General features: G+C 46.7%; 1 protein-coding gene across 13 annotated transcripts in view; it reads left to right on the forward strand.

Annotated features, from left to right (window-relative positions):
* Nucleotides 1–24164, forward strand: part of slmapa (sarcolemma associated protein a) — a 145269-nt gene that overhangs the window by 71405 nt on the left and 49700 nt on the right. For 9 of the 13 annotated variants that reach the window (XM_046338320.1, XM_046338315.1, XM_046338316.1 and 6 more), the window contains 7 exons: nt 468–608; nt 984–1121; nt 1970–2138; nt 3657–3707; nt 5714–5770; nt 11211–11270; nt 14137–14211. In XM_046338320.1, coding sequence (XP_046194276.1) covers nt 468–608; nt 984–1121; nt 1970–2138; nt 3657–3707; nt 5714–5770; nt 11211–11270; nt 14137–14211 — 691 coding nt within the window. The remainder of the gene's footprint in view (nt 1–467; nt 609–983; nt 1122–1969; nt 2139–3656; nt 3708–5713; nt 5771–11210; nt 11271–14136; nt 14212–24164) is intronic. The other 4 variants (XM_046338337.1, XM_046338343.1, XM_046338331.1 and 1 more) reach the window with 3 other exon arrangements.

Raw genomic sequence — 24164 nt, forward strand, 5'->3', positions numbered from 1 at the left:
ATGAACATGGCGCCAAATACAACCTTCTGACTACTTTAATACACATATAAGTGAATGTGTCCCGAATAGTTTTGGTTCCCTAAAATGGGGCGGATTATGTACAAAAAGAGGTGTAATTTCTAAACGGTTCACCCGATATGGATGAAAATACCCTCAAATTAAAGTAGTCTGCACTTTGACCTCATAGTCAAATCCAAAGTGCTGGAATACAGAGCCAAAACAACATGATGTGTCACTGTCCCAATACTTTCGTAGTTCACTGTATTTATCTATTGACATTCTAATAGACATGTCTTCTTCTTCTGGATTTGGGTCGATGCTTTCCTCTGACCAAGGGAACTGATGGTCACTTTACATGGTCAGAAACATTCATGACCCTATGACTGTGTATTAGTCTAAGCACTAGACAGCCCCTCCCCTCTCTCCCTTACCTCTGTCTCTCTCTCTCTTCCCTCCCCCCTCTAAAGAACCAAACCGAGGATGGGATGCGTAACGAGCTGGTAGCCCTGCAGGAAGACAAACACAACTATGAGACCACGGCCAAAGAGTCCCTGAGGAAGGTCCTACAAGAGAAGATAGAGGTGGTCAGGAAGCTGTCAGAGGTCGAGGTGAGACGGGTCTTCCTGTGCAATAGGGTTAGCGTTAAGGCTAGGTAGAGGGGTTCAGGAAGAGGTCAGAGGTCGAGGTGAGACAGGTCTGCCTGTGCAATAGAGTTAGCGTTAAGGCTAGGTAGAAGAGGTCGAGGTGAGACAGGTCTGCCTGTGCAATAGGGTTAGCGTTAAGGCTAGGTAGAGGGGGTCAGGAAGAGGTCAGAGATCGAGTCCCTGGGGCTGTGTGTGTGTGTGTGTGTGTGTGTGTGTGTGTGTGTGTGTGTGTGTGTGTGTGTGTGTGTGTGTGTGTGTGTGTGTGTGTGTGTGTGTGTGTGTGTGTGTGTGTGTGTGTGGAGGATGAACGTGCTGCCATCTCACCTGTTGTCGTTCCAGAGATCTCTGAGTAACACGGAGGATGAGTGTACTCACCTGAAGGAGATGAACGAGAGGAACCAGGAGGAGCTCAGAGAACTGGCTAATAAATACAACGGGGCCATCAACGAGATCAAGGACCTCACTGACAAGATAAAGGTACAGTAGGTGGAAGTGGTTGGTGAGGGGGGCAGGTTGGAGGGGAGAAGACTGGTTGGAGGGGGAGGGGGCAGGTTGGAGGGGGCAGGTTGGAGGGGAGGAGACTGGTTGGTGAGGGGGGCAGGTTGGAGGGGAGAAGGGGGGCACAGGTTGGAGGGGAGGAGACTGGTTGGTGAGGGGGGACAGGTTGGAGGGGAGAAGGGGGGCACAGGTTGGAGGGGAGGAGACTGGTTGGTGAGAGGGGGACAGGTTGGAGGGGAGAGGGGGTGTACAGGTTGGAGGGGAGGAGACTGGTTGGTGGGGGGGGGCAGGTTGGAGGGGAGGAGACTGGTTGGTGAGAGGGGGACAAGTTGGAGGGGAGAGGGGGTGTACAGGTTGGAGGGGAGGAGACTGGTCGGTGAGAGGGGGACAGGTTGGAGGGGAGAGGGGGTGTACAGGTTGGAGGGGAGGAGACTGGTTGGGGAGGGGGGGTTGGAGGGGAGAGGGGGTGTACAGGTTGGAGAGGGGGGCGGACAGGTTTTTTTTTTTTGGGGGGGGCAGGGTTTGGGGGGTACAGGGGAGAGGAGGGGTTTTGGGGGGTTGGAGAGGTTTTAACTAAGATCAGATTTCTATCTATTGTCTGACCACCAGCACACACATCAGATTCTCCATTGCACACGTTAACATGCCCACAACTTTCCCTGTGTGTGTGTGTGTGTGTGTGTGTGTGTGTGTGTGTGTGTGTGTGTGTGTGTGTGTGTGTGTGTGTGTGTGTGTGTGTGTGTGTGTGTGTGTGTGTGTGTGTGTGTGTGTGTGTGTGTGTGTGTGTGTGTGTGTGTGTGTGTGTGTGTTTGTTTGTTCCTGTGTAGCTGGCAGAGGGTCGTCAGGAGGAGTTGACTCAGAGGGGTCAGATGGAGAAGAAGGAACTGCAGCTTTGTATTGATGAGCTGGAGGAGAAGGAACAGGCTCTACAGGCCCGTATCGAGGCCTTACAGGCTGATAACGACTTCTCTAACGAACGCCTCACTGCCCTGCAAGGTTAGTAACTTAGAGACACACCTTTGCGGCATGTGTCATAACAGGCCAGATTCTTGTGTTTGGTCAAAGCCCTCTGGAGTGCATGGTTTATCCATACATCATGAATCAGAAAACCTGTATTTCTCTGCTGCTGAACTGTCATTGTTGGGGCTAAAGTGTTGATCCCAACACCGCTGGGAGACACTGGGGACCTAGGCTTGCATGCATGGTACTCAATAAAATAGAATAAAATAAATTAAGTTGACATTTGGTCACTCTAGCCTTAACGCTAACCCTATTGCACAGGAAGACCTGTCTCACCTCTGACCTCTTTCTGACCACCTCTACCACTGCCCCCCCAAGACTATTTAAGTTGACCTTCGGTCTCTCCAGTCCATGTCCTCAAAGAACAATGAGAGACCGAAGGTCAACTTACCAGTCCATGTCCTCAAAGAACAATTTAAGTTGACTTTCGGTCTCTCCAGTCCATGTCCTCAAAGAACAATTTAAGTTGACCTTCGGTCTCTCCAGTCCATGTCCTCAAAGAACAATTTAAGTTGACCTTCGGTCTCTCCAGTCCATGTCCTCAAAGAACAATTTAAGTTGACCTTCGGTCTCTCCAGTCCATGTCCTCAAAGAACAATTTAAGTTGACCTTCGGTCTCTCCAGTCCATGTCCTCAAAGAACAATGTAAGTTGACCTTCGGTCTCTCCAGTCCATGTCCTCAAAGAACAATTTAAGTTGACCTTCGGTCTCTCCAGTCCATGTCCTCAAAGAACAATTTAAGTTGAGCTTCGGTCTCTCCAGTCCATGTCCTCAAAGAACAATTTAAGTTGACCTTCGGTCTCTCCAGTCCATGTCCTCAAAGAACAATTTAAGTTGACCTTCGGTCTCTCCAGTCCATGTCCTCAAAGAACAATTAAAGTTGACCTTCGGTCTCTCCAGTCCATGTCCTCAAAGAACAATTTAAGTTGACCTTCGGTCTCTCCAGTCCATGTCCTCAAAGAACAATTTAAGTTGACCTTCGGTCTCTCCAGTCCATGTCCTCAAAGAACAATTTAAGTTGACCTTCGGTCTCTCCAGTCCATGTCCTCAAAGAACAATTTAAGTTGACCTTCGGTCTCTCCAGTCCATGTCCTCAAAGAACAATTTAAGTTGACCTTCGGTCTCTCCAGTCCATGTCCTCAAAGAACAATTTAAGTTGACCTTCGGTCTCTCCAGTCCATGTCCTCAAAGAACAATTTAAGTTGACCTTCGGTCTCTCCAGTCCATGTCCTCAAAGAACAATTTAAGTTGACCTTCGGTCTCTCCAGTCCATGTCCTCAAAGAACAATTTAAGTTGACCTTCGGTCTCTCCAGTCCATGTCCTCAAAGAACAATTTAAGTTGACCTTCTGTCTCTCCAGTCCATGTCCTCAAAGAACAATTTAAGTTGACCTTCGGTCTCTCCAGTCCATGTCCTCAAAGAACAATTTAAGTTGACCTTCGGTCTCTCCAGTCCATGTCCTCTCCAATCCGTTGTTGTTGTTGTTGTCTCCAGTTCGGTTAGAACAGCTTCAGGAGAAAAGCATAAAGGACAACAACAGTTTAGGTGAGTGACGATCCGCTAGGCCGACCGTGTCTGTTAACGCTAGTGCTCTGCTTCTAACCCTGCATCACTCCTATGGAACCCTATTCCCTACCAAGTGCACTATATTTGACCGGGGCCCTGGTAGGGAATAGGGCTCCATATGGGACGTAACCCCTCTACTCTGGCATGACTCAGAGCTTCTTACCTTCCGTTGCTTGTTATTCTTCGTCTTCTTCGTTCTGTCCGTCAGTCTTTCACCTTTTAATCCGTTCTGGCTGAATGGTCGCTAGCTACTGGTTACTGTAAAACACTGTGGTCTAGACCAGGTTACTGTAAAACACTGTGGTCTAGACCAGGTTACTGTAAAACACTGTGGTCTAGACCAGGTTACTGTAAAACACTGTGGTCTAGGCCAGGTTACTGTAAAACACTGTGGTCTAGGCCAGGTTACTGTAAAACACTGTGGTCTAGGCCAGGTTACTGTAAAACACTGTGGTCTAGGCCAGGTTACTGTAAAACACTGGTCTAGGCCAGGTTACTGTAAAACACTGGTCTAGGCCAGGTTACTGTAAAACACTGTGGTCTAGGCCAGGTTACTGTAAAACACTGTGGTCTAGGCCTGGTTACTGTAAAACACTGTGGTCTAGGCCTGGTTACTGTAAAACACTGTGGTCTAGGCCTGGTTACTGTAAACCACTGTGGTCTAGGCCTGGTTACTGTAAAACACTGTGGTCTAGGCCTGGTTACTGTAAACCACTGTGGTCTAGGCCTGGTTACTGTAAAACACTGTGGTCTAGGCCAGGTTACTGTAAAACACTGGTCTAGGCCAGGTTACTGTAAAACACTGTGGTCTAGGCCAGGTTACTGTAAAACACTGGTCTAGGCCAGGTTACTGTAAAACACTGGTCTAGGCCAGGTTACTGTAAGTTGAGCTTGTTTTGGGTCTCGGCCAGGTTACTGTAAAACACTGTGGTCTAGGCCAGGTTACTGTAAAACACTGTGGTCTAGGCCAGGTTACTGTAAAACACTGTGGTCTAGGCCAGGTTTCTGTAAGTTGAGCTTGTTTTGGGTCTCGGCCAGGTTACTGTAAAACACTGGTCTAGGCCAGGTTACTGTAAGTTAAGCTTGTTTTGGGTCTCGGCCAGGTTACTGTAAAACACTGGTCTAGGCCAGGTTACTGTAAAACACTGTGGTCTCGGCCAGGTTACTGTAAAACACTGGTCTAGGCCAGGTTACTGTAAAACACTGTGGTCTCGGCCAGGTTACGGTAAAACACTGTGGTCTAGGCCAGGTTACTGTAAGTTGAGCTTGTTTTGGGTCTCGGCCAGGTTACTATAAAACACTGGTCTAGGCCAGGTTACTGTAAAACACTGGTCTAGGCCAGGTTACTGTAAAACACTGGTCTAGGCCAGGTTACTGTAAAACACTGGTCTAGGCCAGGTTACTGTAAAACACTGGTCTAGGCCAGGTTACTGTAAAACACTGTGGTCTCTGCCAGGTTACTGTAAAACACTGTGGTCTAGGCCAGGTTACTGTAAGTTGAGCTTGTTTTGGGTCTCGGCCAGGTTACTGTAAAACACTGGTCTAGGCCAGGTTACTGTAAGTTGAGCTTGTTTTGGGTCTCGGCCAGGTTACTGTAAAACACTGTGGTCTAGGCCAGGTTTCTGTAAAACACTGGTCTAGGCCAGGTTACTGTAAAACACTGGTCTAGGCCTGGTTACTGTAAAACACTGGTCTAGGCCAGGTTACTGTAAGTTGAGCTTGTTTTGGGTCTCAGCCAGGTTACTGTAAAACACTGTGGTCTCGGCCAGGTTACTGTAAAACACTGGTCTAGGCCAGGTTACTGTAAGTTGAGCTTGTTTTGGGTCTAGGCCAGGTTACTGTAAAACACTGGTCTAGACCAGGTTACTGTACAACACTGTGGTCTCGGCCAGGTTACTGTAAAACACTGTGGTCTAGGCCTGGTTACTGTAAGTTGAGCTTGTTTTGGGTTGTTGAGGCGACGCTTCGTGTCTGTATACCGCTAGGAGATCCACCAGGAGACAATGACGTAGACGTTGACATCGACCTGAAACAACAGGAAGGTAGTATGGCTTTAGTTATTTACCTGGGATGTCTCTTGCTGTATTCTTCACAGCCTTCTCTTCCTGTTGGCTACATCTCTTTAACAAAACACTGATAATCTGGGTGGTTTAAATCAACATTGTGTCGAAGGAGAGTGATGAACTGGTTCCTAATGATGCTCTCTGGATTCCATTTAATATTTTATTGTGTAGGTCAAAATAACAGGAAGTGAATTAACTATATATTCATCCATGTAGACTGAGAGGGAATGGTTATAATGTGTTATTGTGTAAACAGCACTGGTATTCTCTTGAAAGAATAGGATGTTACACTCACTGTCCTAATGTAACTGTACATTACAGTAACTTTACTGTTTACGTTGGCACGTTGCAGAGCAGTGGAGTTGAGCTCACGACATCACTGTCTAGTGGCAGAGAAACCAGGCCAGATAAACTCTGGCACCTTCTGGTGTCTGCACAGCTCTGTGTTCTATCGCTAGCAAGACGGCCTTTCTGTGATCTACCACTAATCGGCTACAGTCACGCCAGGCCTTCCGGTACCAGTGAACCTGTCCATCTCTTTGCAGTGAAGTGGGATCTCCCTGGATACCATAACATGAACAGTATTGCCTAGGCAGCAGGTCTGAGTTGCCACACACTGAGACAAAGCTTGTTTCGACTTACTGCTGATGTGAGAAGGGCTTTCTAAATACATTTGACTGATTTTGATATTGATTGACACCTGGTGGAGTGAAAGGTAAATTATTTGTCGTTTTGTTCCCGATTCCACATGGATTTTGATCAGAACATCTTGGACTTCCGTTAGTAGTTCGGATGTCATAAGGTGAATGCACCAATTTGTAAGTCGCTCTGGATAAGAGAGTCTGCTAAATGACTTAAATGTAAATGTAATGTAATGGATTTGGCATTAGGCTACTTGATATTGGCATCATCGCACGACAGGTATTGCGAACTATTACAGACTACAAAGTGAAGCACAGCTGAGAGCTGCCCAGTGACATGGGCCTAGCAGATGAGCTAAATTACTTCTATGCTCGCTTTGAGGCAAATTAACACTGAAACATGCATGAGAGCATCAGCTGTTCCGGATGACTTTGTGATCACGCTCTCCGTAGCCAATGTGAGTAAGACCTTTAGACAGGTCAACATTCAAAAGGCCGCAGGGCCAGACGGATTACCAGGCTGCATACTCCGAGCTGACCAACTGGCAAGTGTCTTCACTGACCATGTTCAACATCTCCTTGACCGAGTCTGTAATACCAACATGTTTCAAGCAGACCACCATTGACCCTATGCCCAAGAACACTAAGGTAACCTGCCTAAATAACTACCGATCCGTAGCACTCACATCTGTAGCCATGAAGTGCTTTGAAAGGTTGGTAATGGCTCACATCAACACCATTATCCCAGAGACCCTAGACCCACTTAAATTTGCATACCGCCCCAACAGATCCACAGATGATGCCATCTCTATTGCACTCCACACTGTCCTTTCTCACCTGGACAAAAGGAACACCAATGTGAGAATGCTATTCATTGACAACAGTGCCCTCAGTGCTCATCACTAAGCTAAGGATCCTGGGACTAAACACCCCCCTCTGCAACTGGATCCTGGACTTCCTGATGGGCAGCCCCCAGGTGGTAAGGGTAGGTAACAACACATCCGCCACGCTGATCCTCAACACGGTGTGGGGTGCTCAGTCCCCTCCTGTACTCCCTGTTCACGCATGACTGCACAGCCAGGCACGACTCCAACACCATCATTAAGTTTGCAGACGACACAACAGTGGTAGGCCTGATCACAGACAACAATGAGACAGCCTATAGGGAGGAGGTCAGAGACCTGGCCAGGTGGTGACAGGACAACAACCTATCCCTCAACGTGATCAAGACTAAGGAGATGATTGTGGACTACAGGAAAAGGAGGACCGAGCACGCCCCCATTCTCATCGACGGGGCTGTAGTGGAGCAAGTTGAGAGTATATATGCCATTTAGCAGACGCTTTTATCCAAAGCGACTTAGTCATGTGTGCATACATTCTACGTATGGGTGGTCCCGGGGATCGAACCCACTACCCTGGCGTTACAAGCGCCATGCTCTACCAACTGAGCTACAGAAGGACCACAAGTTCCTTAGCGTCCACATCACCAACAAACTAACATGGTCCAAACACACCAAGACAGTCGTGAAGAGGGCACGACAAAACCTATTCCCCCTCAGGAGACTGAAAAGATTTGGCATGGGTCCCCAGATCCTCAAAACGTACAGCTGCACCATCGAGAGCATCCTTACATTTTGCGTCACTGCCTAGTACGGCAACTGTTCGTCCTCCGACCGCAAGGCGCTACAGGGGGTAGTATGTATGGCCCAGTACATCATTGGGGCCATCATTCCTGCCGTCCAGGCCCTATATACCAGTTGGGGGACTCCAAAAGGCTCCTTAATAACTTCTACCCCCAAGTCGTAAGACTGTTGAACAGTTAATCAGATGGCCACCCAGACTATTTGCAGTGACACCCGTTGCTATTCGCTGTTTATTATCTATGCATTGTCACTTTACCCCTACCTAGTAGGTAACAACACATCCACCACGCTGATCGTCAACACGGTGTTCCCCAGGGGTGTGTGCTCAGTCCCCTCCTGTACTCCCTGGGGAATGCCTGATACTACCTGAATTTTTGTTCTGTTAGACAGGTAACTCTTTATCTACAATATAGCAGGGGGTGTAAAGCCATAAGACATACGTTTTTCCACAAGCAGACTATGATCGATAAAGTCAAAAGCCACACTGAAGTCTGACAAAATGGACCCCACCGTTTTTTAACAAATTTCTCTCAGCCAATCAGGTAGCCTTGTGGTTAGAGTGTTGGGCCAGTAGCCAAAAGGTTGCTGGATCAAATCCCCGAGCTGACAAGGTACAAATCTGCTCCAGAACAAGGTAGTTAGCCTAGGAACAGTGGGTTGTCATTGAAAATAAGAATTTGTTCTTAACTGACATGCCTAGTTAAATAAAGATAAAATTACAAACGATTGTGTAAGTGCTGTGCTTGTTGAATGTCCTTCCCTATCAGTGTGCTGAAAGTATGTTGTCAATTTGTTTTCTGTAAAATAGCATTGTATCTGGTCAAACACCTTTTTTTCCCCAGAAGTTTACTAAGGGTTGGTAACAGGCTGATTGGTCGGCTATTTGAGCCAGTAAAGGGGGCTTTACTATTCTTAGGTAGTGGAATGACTTTAGCTTCCCTCCAGGCCTGAGGACACATACTTTCTACTAGGCTTAAATTGAAGACGTGGCAAATAGGAGATGTAATATTGTCCACTATTATCCTCAGTAATTTTCCATCCAAGTTGTCAGACCCCGGTGGCTTGTCATTGTTGATGGACAACAATAATTTTCTCACCTCTTCCACACTGACTTTACAAAATGACAATGCTTGTCTTTCATAATTTGATCAGATATTCTTGGAATGTTTAGTGTCAACATTTGTTGCTGGCATGTTTAGCCTAAGTTTGTTAATCTTGCCAGTTAAAAAATAATTTAATTTGTTGGCAATATCAGTCGGTTTTGTGATGAATGAGCATTTACATTTAAGTCATTTAGCAGACGCTCTTATCCAGAGCGACTTACAAATTGGTGCATTCACCTTATGACATCGAGTGGAACAGTCACTTTACAATAGTAAAGAGCCATCGAATGATGGAGCGGAGTTTGCCTTCTTGACAAAAAATTCCATTTGAGGTGACCTAAAGCTTTTTAATATAATTCTTTGTCATTTATCTTTGTTTCATAGTGTTATTATTTTTATTCAGTTTAGTCACATTTCTCAATTTGCACTACGTTTGCCAATCGGTTGTTCAGCCAGACCTAGGTGAGAGTGTAAAATCGGATCTGTTAAAATGCTTTCTCTAATGTGCTGACAGTAGTCAGCCTGTCAGGGTAATGTCATCAGGATATTTCAGATTATGGATAATAATAATAATATATGCCATTTAGCAGACGCTTTTATCCAAAGCGACTTACAGTCATGTGTGCATACATTCTACGTATGGGTGGTCCCGGGAATCGAACCCACTACCCTGGCGTTACAAGCGCCATGCTCTACCAACTGAGCTACATGGATGATTATTCCCAGGGGTTGAGGGTGAATTTCCCCCCCCCCAGTTGCTGATCTTTGGTCAGTTTTGTGTTTTCCCCACAAAAGTTTAAGGTTAGGATTGGGTGAAGGGGTAGCTGATCCTAGATTTGTACCTGAGGGCAACTTTACCGCAGAGCTACTGTGTAACGGAGGAGGAATACATGTACCACGACGTTTCTGACATCCATTTCCTGTCCTACTGAAGCCTTTAGTTGACTGTGGTTTGGAGAATGCTGCCCGTGATGAAACCAGAGTGTACAGAGAATGGTTTCCTGGTATAGGAGAATGTACCGCGTCTCAGGGCAGGCTATTAGAATGGTTTCCTGGTATAGGAGAATGTACCGCGTCTCAGGGCAGGCTATTAGAATGGTTTCCTGGTATAGGAGAATGTACCGCGTCTCAGGGCAGGCTATTAGAATGGTTACCTGGTATAGGAGAAAGTACCGCGTCTCAGGGCAGGCTATTAGAATGGTTTCCTGGTATAGGAGAATGTACCGCGTCTCAGGGCAGGCTATTAGAATGGTTTCCTGGTATAGGAGAATGTACCGTGTCTCAGGGCAGGCTATTAGAATGGTTTCCTGGTATAGGAGAATGTACCGCGTCTCAGGGCAGGCTATTAGAATGGTTTCCTGGTATAGGAGAATGTACCGCGTCTCAGGGCAGGCTATTAGAATGGTTTCCTGGTATAGGAGAATGTACCGCGTCTCAGGGCAGGCTATCAGAATGGTTTCCTGGTATAGGAGAATGTACCGCGTCTCAGGGCAGGCTATCAGAATGGTTTCCTTTGCATATCGTTTCTTCATATAATTGCATAACTTGTTTTTCCTCTTCTTTTGAGACATTCACAATCACTCTTTGGTTTTCTGCATGATAACACCACCTTTTTAACTTCATATTAGCCTAACTGTGTGGTTCCTCTCTTGGACTGTCTGGGTGTTTTAACATCTGTGTTCTGTTGCATGTTGGGTACTTTAGTTTACCTGCCAGTGATGACTCTAGCTGTTGTTTTTGCATCGATCGTTTGTATTGTTCTGTACATTTTTACATCACACTGCTTTGACTGGTACTGTGTTGAGAGAATTCCAGCATTCCACCAAATTAAATTTGCTTATTGCTGATTGGTTGATGAACAGCGAGTTATTTGGTCCGCTGTTCTTAAATGAGCTAACTACCTACTAATGCTGCTCAGAAGCTAGCCAGAGGCTAATCCTGAGACGAGGTCTAGAGATGGATGCTTCTCTCACTCAACAGGTGCCCCATTCAGTCATCGTCACGTTTTGACCTCAATTTCTCCCCTCTACAGCCGTGAAACAGTTGAAAGAAGCAGTTGGCTCGTCGTTGCACAAGCTGGCCAACTTTGACGGTAAGTGTTTGTTTTCTTGTTGTGTTTATGTGTGTGTTCTCGATGGTTTTGCTACTTGGCTGAGGCCATATGGTTTGTTTAGTTGGTCTACTTGGCTGGGGCCATATGGTTGTTTAGTCAGTCTGCTTGGCTGAGGCCATATGGTTGGTTTAGTCAGTCTGCTTGGCTGAGGCCATATGGTTGGTTTAGTCAGTCTGCTTGGCTGAGGCCATATGGTTTGTTTAGTCGGTCTACTTGGCTGAGGCCATATGGTTGTTTAGTCAGTCTGCTTGGCTGAGGCCATATGGTTGTTTAGTCAGTCTGCTTGGCTGAGGCCATATGGTTGGTTTAGTTGGTCTACTTGGCTGAGGCCATATGGTTGGTTTAGTCAGTCTGCTTGGCTGAGGCCATATGGTTGGTTTAGTCAGTCTACTTGGCTGAGGCCATATGGTTGGTTTAGTTGGTCTACTTGGCTGAGGCCATATGGTTGGTTTAGTTGGTCTACTTGGCTGAGGCCATATGGTTGGTTTAGTCAGTCTGCTTGTTATTATTATTTATTCAGGCCCAGGCATGTTCACTGAGTGATTGATCATTAGAAAATCAAATGAAACATTCAGTTCATTTTGATTGTACAAATGTGCTGGCATAAGTGTCGGGAGATGAGTTTTGCTCCTCTAAAAATTAGAATATTAGGGACAGATACAATTTTTTTTATCGTATGCTGATTTCCAATACTTTTCCCTAAATGTAACTGATATGAGGTGTTAATACTAGAGGTCGACCGATTATGATTTTTCAACGCCGATACCGATTATTGGAGGACCCCCTCCCCAAAAAGGCGATACCAATTAATCGGCCGATTTTTCAAATGTAATAATGACAATTACAACAATACTGAATGAAAACTTATTTTAACTTAATATAATACATCAATAAAAATCTATTTAGCCTCAAATAAATAATGAAACCTGTTCAATTTGGTTTAAATAATGCAAAAACAAAGTGTTGGAGAAGAAAGTAAAAGTGCAATATGTGCCATGTAAGAAAGCTAACGTTTAAGTTCCTTGCTCAGAACATGAGAACATATGAAAGCTGGTGGTTCCTTTTAACGAGTCTTCAATAATCCCAGGTTAGAAGTTTTAGGTTGTAGTTAATATAGTATTTATAGGACTATTTCTCTCTCTACCATTTGTATTTCATACCTTTGACTATTGGATGTTCTTATAGGCACTTTAGTATTGCCAGTGTAACAGTATAGCTTCCATCCCTCTCCTCGCCCCTACCTGGGTTTAAACCAGGAACACATCGACAACAGCCACACTCGAAGTAGCGTTACCCATGCAGAGCAAGGGGAACAACTACTCCAAGTCTGAGCGAGTGACGTTTGAAACGCTATTAGCGCGCACCCCCGCTAGCTAGCTAGCTAGCCATTTCACAACACATCGCTACACCAGCCTAATCTTGGGAGTTGATAGGCTCTAAGTCAAGAACAGCAGAGTTGCTGGCAAAACGCACCAAAGTGCTGTTTGAATGAATGCTTATGAGCCTGCTGGTGCCTACCATCGCTCAGTCAGACTGCTCTACCAAATCATAGACTTAATTATATCATAATAACACACAGAAATGCGAGCATTAGGTCATTAATATGGTCGAATCCGGAAACTATCATCTCGAAAACAAGACGTTTATTCTTTCAGTTAAATACGGAACCGTTCCGTATTTTATCTAATGGGTGGCATCCATCAGTCTAAATATTCCTGTTACATTTCACAAACTTCAATGTTATGTCATAATTACATACAATTCTGGCAAAATAGTTCGCAACGAGCCAGGCGACCCAAACTGTTGCATATACCCTGACTGCGTGCAATGAACGCAAGAGAAGTGACACAATTTCACCTGGATTTATTTTAGCTAAATATGCAGGTTTAAAAATATATACTTCTGTGTATTGATTTTAAGAAAGCCATTGATGTTTATGGTTCGGTACAGTCATGCAATGATTGTACTTTTTTCGCTTTTTTTTCGATCGTGCTTTTTTCGCTTTTTTTGGCTGTCTTTGTTATGAAGAAATAGTCTTCACACAGTCCTCAACGAGCCAGGCGGCCCAAACTGCTGCATATACCCTGACCCTGTTGCAAGAGAAGTGACACAATTTCCCTAGTTATAAGAAATTCATGTTAGCAGGCAATGTTAACTAAATATGCAGGTTTAAATAATATATACTTGTGTATTGATTTTAAGAAAGGCGTTGATGTTTATGTTTAGGTACACGTTGGAGCAACGGCAGTCCTTTTTCGCGAATATGCACCGCATCGATTATATTCAACGCAGGACACGCTAGATAAATTAGTAATATCATCAACCATGTGTAGTTATAACTAGTGATAACTAATATAACTAATGCTAGCTAGCAACTTACCTTGGCTTTTTACTGCATGCGCTTAACAGGCAGGCTCCTCGTGAGGCAGGTAGTTAGAGCGTTGGACTAGTTGCAAGATTGAATCCCTGAGCTGACATGGTAAAAAATCTGTCTTTCTGCCCCTGAACAGGCAGTTAACCCACTGTTCCTCGGCCGTCATTGAAAATAAGAATGTGTTCTTAACTGATTTGCCTAGTTAAATAAAGGTGTAAAAAATAAATACAAAACGACATCCAAAATGACTGATTTTCGATTTGTTATGAAAACTTGAAATCGGCCCTAATGAATCGGCCCCAATTAATCGGCCCTAATTAATCGGCCCCAATTAATCGGACCTAATGAATCGGCCCCAATGAATCGGCCCTAATGAATCGGCCCTAATGAATCGGCCCTAATGAATCGGTCGACCTCTAGTTATGACCACGGTCTTACTAATGGCTGATCTCTATTATGTATCTGTCTCAGAGGTCATAGATGCCCACCTGCAGAACAACCAGACAGCGGAAGGAGACAGCCTTACCAGTCCTGACAGACTCAAAGGTAAAATACTGTTCATTACACAGGCTCTATCGATGGATTAGCTGACGAGGACATGAAAACCATGTGGGCGCTTCCATGGGTCAGAGGTCAGCCTGTTGTTGTGATTCTGGATGGCCAGATCGCTAGCAAGAATGACAAGAAACTGCCGTGTGGGGAATCTAAAGTGGCTCGTTTCAGCTTTTGAGGTGTTTTGACTGATTTCATTACAATGCTAATATGGCTAAAATTAGCTAGCTCGCTAACCAAGAGATGATATATAAGGTTACATGTGGTTAACCATCTTAGCCAACCTCATCTGTTTTGCCCCCAAAGTTGCGCCCACGTTGGTTTTTGTTGCTTAACAACCAACCAGTCTCTGTTGGGTGTAAGAGAACTCGATCAACTCCTGTACAGCACCACCCTGTGGTAATACCAGGTATTACTCTTCCAGAGGAGCCCAACTGGAGTCAGCTCTCTGTTTTGTTTCAGCTGGCCTGTTCTTTAAGGTCGGGTTATCTCTTTGGCATGTCTAAATCTCCTGTCTATCCTGAATCTGACCTGTCCTCTCTGGTTCTCCTGTCTATCCTGAATCTGACCTGTCCTCTCTGGTTCTCCTGTCCATCCTGACTCTGACCTGTCCTCTCTGGTTCTCCTGTCTATCCTGAATCTGACCTGTCCTCTCTGGTTCTCCTGTCTATCCTGAATCTGACCTGTCCTCTCTGGTTCTCCTGTCTATCCTGAATCTGACCTGTCCTCTCTGGTTCTCCTGTCTATCCTGACTCTGACCTGTCCTCTCTGGTTCTCCTGTCTATCCTGAATCTGACCTGTCCTCTCTGGTTCTCCTGTCTATCCTGACTCTGACCTGTCCTCTGGTTCTCCTGTCTATCCTGAATCTGACCTGTCCTCTCTGGTTCTCCTGTCTATCCTGAATCTGACCTGTCCTCTCTGGTTCTCCTGTCTATCCTGACTCTGACCTGTCCTCTCTGGTTCTCCTGTCCATCCTGAATCTGACCTGTCCTCTGGTTCTCCTGTCTATCCTGAATCTGACCTGTCCTCTCTGGTTCTCCTGTCTATCCTGAATCTGACCTGTCCTCTCTGGTTCTCCTGTCTATCCTGAATCTGACCTGTCCTCTCTGGTTCTCCTGTCTATCCTGAATCTGACCTGTCCTCTGGTTCTCCTGTCTATCCTGAATCTGACCTGTCCTCTCTGGTTCTCCTGTCTATCCTGAATCTGACCTGTCCTCTCTGGTTCTCCTGTCTATCCTGACTCTGACCTGTCCTCTCTGGTTCTCCTGTCCATCCTGAATCTGACCTGTCCTCTGGTTCTCCTGTCTATCCTGAATCTGACCTGTCCTCTCTGGTTCTCCTGTCTATCCTGACTCTGACCTGTCCTCTCTGGTTCTCCTGTCCATCCTGAATCTGACCTGTCCTCTCTGGTTCTCCTGTCTATCCTGAATCTGACCTGTCCTCTCTGGTTCTCCTGTCTATCCTGAATCTGACCTGTCCTCTCTGGTTCTCCTGTCTATCCTGAATCTGACCTGTCCTCTCTGGTTCTCCTGTCTATCCTGAATCTGACCTGTCCTCTCTGGTTCTCCTGTCTATCCTGAATCTGACCTGTCCTCTCTGGTTCTCCTGTCTATCCTGAATCTGACCTGTCCTCTCTGGTTCTCCTGTCTATCCTGAATCTGACCTGTCCTCTCTGGTTCTCCTGTCTATCCTGACTCTGACCTGTCCTCTCTGGTTCTCCTGTCCATCCTGAATCTGACCTGTCCTCTCTGGTTCTCCTGTCTATCCTGAATCTGACCTGTCCTCTCTGGTTCTCCTGTCTATCCTGAATCTGACCTGTCCTCTCTGGTTCTCCTGTCTATCCTGACTCTGACCTGTCCTCTCTGGTTCTCCTGTCTATCCTGAATCTGACCTGTCCTCTCTGGTTCTCCTGTCCATCCTGAATCTGACCTGTCCTCTCTGGTTCTCCTGTCTATCCTGAATCTGACCTGTCCTCTCTGGTTCTCCTGTCTATCCTGAATCTGACCTGTCCTCTCTGGTTCTCCTGTCTATCCTGAATCTGACCTGTCCTCTCTGGTTCTCCTGTCTATCCTGAATCTGACCTGTCCTCTCTGGTTCTCCTGTCCATCCTGAATCTGCATGCTGCACTTGGAGCTTTTCCCAGCCATGGCGTCTATTTATTGTAGGTAAAACTATATCCAGGGCATTATTAGTTGTATCAAAGCCACGGGTCGGCTGTTAAACATTCTCCATGGCACTCGTCGTCTGTTCAGGGTCAGCTGTATGAATGCAGCCAGGAGATTAAACTGCAGCTGAATCACACGACACTGATTTAAATAATATCTGTTTATATCTGACTCTGATCAAAGAAGAGACCAGGCCACTGATAAGGATTCTAGCAGCAGGGAACAGTAACTGACAGACCTCATCATACCAATAGTTTTGTTTCAGAGAGGAAAAGGGTGGGAGGGAACATCAGAGATGCAACAAATGGTATGTCATCTCCACCAAGATTACACAGATTACAGTACACACACACACACCAGATTACAGTACACACACACACCAGATTACAGTACACACACACACCAGATTACAGTACACACACACACCAGATTACAGTACACACACACACAGATTACAGTACACACACACACACCAGATTACAGTACACACACACACACCAGATTACAGTACACACACACACACCAGATTACAGTACACACACACACACCAGATTACAGTACACACACACACACCAGATTACAGTACACACACACACACCAGATTACAGTACACACACACACACCAGATTACAGTACACACACACACCAGATTACAGTACACACACACACACACCAGATTACAGTACACACACACACACCAGATTACAGTACACACACACACCATATTACAGTACACACACACACCAGATTACAGTACACACACACACCAGATTACAGTACACACACACACACAGATTACAGTACACACACACACACCAGATTACAGTACACACACACACACAGATTACAGTACACACACACACACCAGATTACAGTACACACACACACACACCAGATTACAGTACACACACACACACACCAGATTACAGTACACACACACACACACCAGATTACAGTACACACACACACCAGATTACAGTACACACACACACACCAGATTACAGTACACACACACACACACACAGATTACAGTACACACACACACACCAGATTACAGTACACACACACACCAGATTACAGTACACACACACACACCAGATTACAGTACACACACACACACCAGATTACAGTACACACACACACACCAGATTACAGTACACACACACACCAGATTACAGTACACACACACACCAGATTACAGTACACACACACACACAGATTACAGTACACACACACACACACCAGATTACAGTACACACACACACACCAGATTACAGTACACACACACACACCAGATTACAGTACACACACACACCAGATTACAGTACACACACACACCAGATTACAGTACACACACACACACCAGATTACAGTACACACACACACACCAGATTACAGTACACACACACACACACCAGATTACAGTACACACACACACACCAGATTACAGTACACACACACACACAGATTACAGTACACACACACACACACACAGATTACAGTACACACACACACACAGATTACAGTACACACACACACACCAGATTACAGTACACACACACACACCAGATTACAGTACACACACACACACCAGATTACAGTACACACACACACACCAGATTACAGTACACACACACACACACAGATTAGTACACACACACACACCAGATTACAGTACACACACACACACCAGATTACAGTACACACACACACACCAGATTACAGTACACACACACACACACCAGATTACAGTACACACACACACACACACCAGATTACAGTACACACACACACACACACCAGATTACAGTACACACACACACACACAGATTACAGTACACACACACACACCAGATTACAGTACACACACACACACCAGATTACAGTACACACACACACACACAGATTACAGTACACACACACACACACAGATTACAGTACACACACACACACACACAGATTACAGTACACACACACACACAGATTACAGTACACACACACACACCAGATTACAGTAACACACACACACACACACCAGATTACGTAACACACACACACACACACCAGATTACGTAACACACACACACACACCAGATTACGTAACACACACACACACCAGATTACGTAACACACACACACACCAGATTACAGTACACACACACACACCAGATTACAGTACACACACACACACCAGATTACAGTACACACACACACACCAGATTACGTAACACACACACACACACACCAGATTACGTAACACACACACACACACACCAGATTACGTAACACACACACACACACCAGATTACGTAACACACACACACACCAGATTACGTAACACACACACACACCAGATTACAGTACACACACACACAACAGATTACAGTACACACACACACACCAGATTACAGTACACACACACACACCAGATTACAGTACACACACACACACCAGATTACAGTACACACACACACACCAGATTACAGTACACACACACACACCAGATTACAGTACACACACACACACCAGATTACAGTACACACACACACACCAGATTACAGTACACACACACACACCAGATTACAGTACACACACACACACCAGATTACAGTACACACACACACACACACCAGATTACAGTACACACACACACACCAGATTACAGTACACACACACACACCAGATTACAGTACACACACACACACCAGATTACAGTAACACACACACACACACAGATTACGTAACACACACACACACAACAGATTACGTAACACACACACACACAACAGATTACAGTAACACACACACACACAACAGATTACGTAACACACACACACACAACAGATTACAGTACACACACACACACCAGATTACAGTACACACACACACAACAGATTACAGTACACACACACACAACAGATTACAGTACACACACACACAACAGATTACAGTACACACACACACACCAGATTACAGTACACACACACACACCAGATTACAGTACACACACACACACCAGATTACAGTACACACACACACACCAGATTACAGTACACACACACACACCAGATTACAGTACACACACACACACCAGATTACAGTACACACACACACACCAGATTACAGTACACACACACACACCAGATTACGTAACACACACACAACAGACTCCGTAACACACACACAACAGACTCCGTAACACACACGGCAGATTACGTAACACACACACACACACAACAGATTCCGTAACACACACACACACACACACCAGATTCCGTAACACACACACACACACCAGATTACGTAACACACACACAACAGATTACGTAACACACACACACAACAGACTCCGTAACACACACACACAACAGACTCCGTAACACACACACACAACAGATTACGTAACACACACAACAGATTCCGTAACACACACGCCAGATTACGTAACACACACACACAACAGATTCCGTAACACACACAACAGATTCCGTAACACACACACACACAACAGATTACGTAACACACACACACAACAGATTCCGTAACACACACACCAGATTCCGTAACACACACACGGCAGATTACGTAACACACACACACACCAGACTCCGTAACACACACACACCAGACTCCGTAACACACACAACAGATTCCGTAACACACACACACACAACAGATTCCGTAACACACACACCAGATTCCGTAACACACACACGGCAGATTACGTAACACACACACACACCAGACTCCGTAACACACACACACCAGACTCCGTAACACACACACACCAGATTCCGTAACACACACACGGCAGATTACGTAACACACACACGGCAGATTACGTAACACACACACACACACCAGATTACGTAACACAAACACACACGGCAGATTACGTAACACACACACACCAGATTACGTAACACACACACACCAGATTACGTAACACACACACACGCCAGATTACGTAACACATACACACACCAGATTACGTAACACACACACACGCCAGATTACGTAACACACACACACGCCAGATTACGTAACACACACACACGCCAGATTACGTAACACACACACACGCCAGACTACGTAACACACACACACGCCAGACTACGTAACACACACACACGCCAGACTACGTAACACACACACACGCCAGACTACGTAACACACACACACGCCAGACTACGTAACACACACACACGCCAGATTACGTAACACACACACACGCCAGATTACGTAACACACACACACCAGATTACGTAACACACACGCACGCGCCAGATTACGTAACACACACGCACGCGCCAGATTACGTAACACACACGCACGCACCAGATTACGTAACACACACGCACGCGCCAGATTACGTAACACGCACGCGCCAGATTACGTAACACGCACGCGCCAGATTACGTAACACGCACGCGCCAGATTACGTACACACACACGCCAGATTACGTAACACGCACACCAGATTACGTAACACGCACACCAGATTACGTTACACACACACACACACACATCAGATTCAGTACACAGACATCAGGTTCCAGTACACAGACATCAGGTTCCAGTACACAGACATCAGGTTCCAGTACACAGACATCAGGTTCCAGTACACACACACCAGATTCCAGTACACACACCAGATTCCAGTACACACACCAGATTCCAGTACACACACACCGGATTCCAGTACACACACACCGGATTCCAGTACACACACACCGGATTACAGTACACACACACCGGATTACAGTACACACACACCAGATTACAGTACACACACACCAGATTACAGTACACACACACCAGATTACAGTACACACACACCAGATTACAGTACACACACACCAGATTACAGTACACACACACCAGATTACAGTACACACACACCAGATTACGTAACACACACACACACCAGATTCCGTTACACAGACATCAGGTTCCAGTACACACACACCAGATTACAGTACACACACACCAGATTACAGTACACACACACACCAGATTACGTAACACACACACACCAGATTACTGCCACAAAGGTCAGGAAAGCTGCTCAAAACAGAAACCACTGATTGGCAGCACCTGTTTCCAATTTAAAATCAAAGTTTATTCATTGCATACACAGTTTAGCAGGTGTTATTACAGGTGCAGCGGAATGCTGGTCTTGCCAGCTCCCTCGTGCAGTAAAAATGTCCAATCACATTATAAAGAAGAAAATCAAGTCCAAATAGCAAGTATACTCATGGAGATTGACACAGTTTCAGCTGTAATCCAGACAAGTTCTGAAATGGACCTGGGGCGTTCTCACACGGACCAGGCCCGATTCAAGTGAGGGAAGCAGCAGAAGATAAATGTTTTTGAGCTACTTTATTAACCCGAGCTGATAAAACGTGGCAGTCAGATGACCTCACCTCATACTCCCTGGCAGGCAGGCAGATAGATGACCACACCTCATACCCCCTGGCAGGCAGGCAGATAGATGACCTCACCTCATACCCCCTGGCAGGCAGTCAGATGACCACACCTCATACCCCCTGGCAGGCAGATAGATAACCTCACCTCATACCCCCTGGCAGGCAGATAGATGACCTCACCTCATACCCCCTGGCAGGCAGATAGATGACCTCACCTCATACCCCCTGGCAGGCAGATAGATGACCACACCTCATACCCCCTGGCAGGCAGATAGATAACCTCACCTCATACTCCCTGGCAGGCAGATAGATGACCTCACCTCATACCCCCAGGCAGGCAGATAGATGACCTCACCTCATACCCCCTGGCAGGCAGTCAGATGACCACACCTCATACCCCCTGGCAGGCAAGCAGATAGATGACCACACCTCATACACCCTGGCAGGCAAGCAGATAGATGACCTCACCTCATACACCCTGGCAGGCAAGCAGATAGATGACCTCACCTCATACCCCCTGGCAGGCAAGCAGATAGATGACCTCACCTCATACCCCCTGGCAGGCAAGCAGATAGATGACCTCACCTCATACCCCCTGGCAGGCAGATAGATGACCTCACCTCATACCCCCTGGCAGGAAGATAGATGACCTCACCTCATACCCCCTGGCAGGCAGTCAGATGACCACACCTCATACCCCCTGGCAGGCAGTCAGATGACCACACCTCATACCCCCTGGCAGGCAGATAGATGACCTCACCTCATACCCCCTGGCAGGCAGATAGATGACCACACCTCATACCCCCTGGCAGGCAGGCAGATAGATGACCTCACCTCATACCCCCTGGCAGGCAGATAGATGACCACACCTCATACCCCCTGGCAGGCAGGCAGATAGATAACCACACCTCATACCCCCTGGCAGGCAGGCAGATAGATGACCTCACCTCATACCCCCTGGCAGGCAAGCAGATAGATGACCTCACCTCATACCCCCTGGCAGGCAAGCAGATAGATGACCTCACCTCATACCCCCTGGCAGGCAAGCAGATAGATGACCTCACCTCATACCCCCTGGCAGGCAAGCAGATAGATGACCACACCTCATACACCCTGGCAGGCAAGCAGATAGATGACCTCACCTCATACCCCCTGGCAGGCAAGCAGATAGATGACCTCACCTCATACCCCCTGGCAGGCAAGCAGATAGATGACCTCACCTCATACCCCCTGGCAGGCAAGCAGATAGATGACCTCACCTCATACCCCCTGGCAGGCAGATAGATGACCTCACCTCATACCCCCTGGCAGGCAGATAGATGACCTCACCTCATACCCCCTGGTAGGCAGATAGATGACCACACCTCATACCCCCTGGCAGGCAGGCAGATAGATGACCTCACCTCATACCCCCTGGCAGGCAGTCAGATGACCACACCTCATACCCCCTGGCAGGCAGATAGATGACCTCACCTCATACCCCCTGGCAGGCAGATAGATGACCTCACCTCATACCCCCTGGCAGGCAGATAGATGACCTCACCTCATACCCCCTGGCAGGCAGATAGATGACCTCACCTCATACCCCCTGGCAGGCAGATAGATGACCTCACCTCATACCCCCTGGCAGGCAGGCAGATAGATGACCTCACCTCATACCCCCTGGCAGGCAAGCAGATAGATGACCTCACCTCATACCCCCTGGCAGGCAAGCAGATAGATGACCTCACCTCATACCCCCTGGCAGGCAAGCAGATAGATGACCTCACCTCATACCCCTGGCAGGCAGATAGATGACCACACCTCATACCCCCTGGCAGGCAGATAGATAACCTCACCTCATACCCCCTGGCAGGCAGATAGATGACCTCACCTCATCCCCCCTGGCAGGCAGATAGATGACCTCACCTCATACCCCCTGGCAGGCAGATAGATGACCACACCTCATACCCCCTGGCAGGCAGATAGATGACCACACCTCATACCCCCTGGCAGGCAGGCAGATAGATGACCACACCTCATACCCCCTGGCAGGCAGATAGATGACCTCACCTCATACCCCCTGGCAGGCAGATAGATGACCACACCTCATACCCCCTGGCAGGCAGATAGATGACCACACCTCATACCCCCTGGCAGGCAGGCAGATAGATGACCACACCTCATACCCCCTGGCAGGCAGGCAGATAGATGACCACACCTCATACCCCCTGGCAGGCAGATAGATGACCTCACCTCATACCCCCTGGCACCCACACGGCAGATAGATGACCACACCTCACACCCCCTGGCAGGCAGATAGATGACCACACCTCATACCCCCTGGCAGGCAGGCAGATAGATGACCACACCT

The sequence above is a fragment of the Oncorhynchus gorbuscha genome, linkage group LG03, assembly GCF_021184085.1.
Source record: "Oncorhynchus gorbuscha isolate QuinsamMale2020 ecotype Even-year linkage group LG03, OgorEven_v1.0, whole genome shotgun sequence".
NCBI classification, from domain to species: Eukaryota; Metazoa; Chordata; class Actinopteri; order Salmoniformes; family Salmonidae; genus Oncorhynchus; species Oncorhynchus gorbuscha.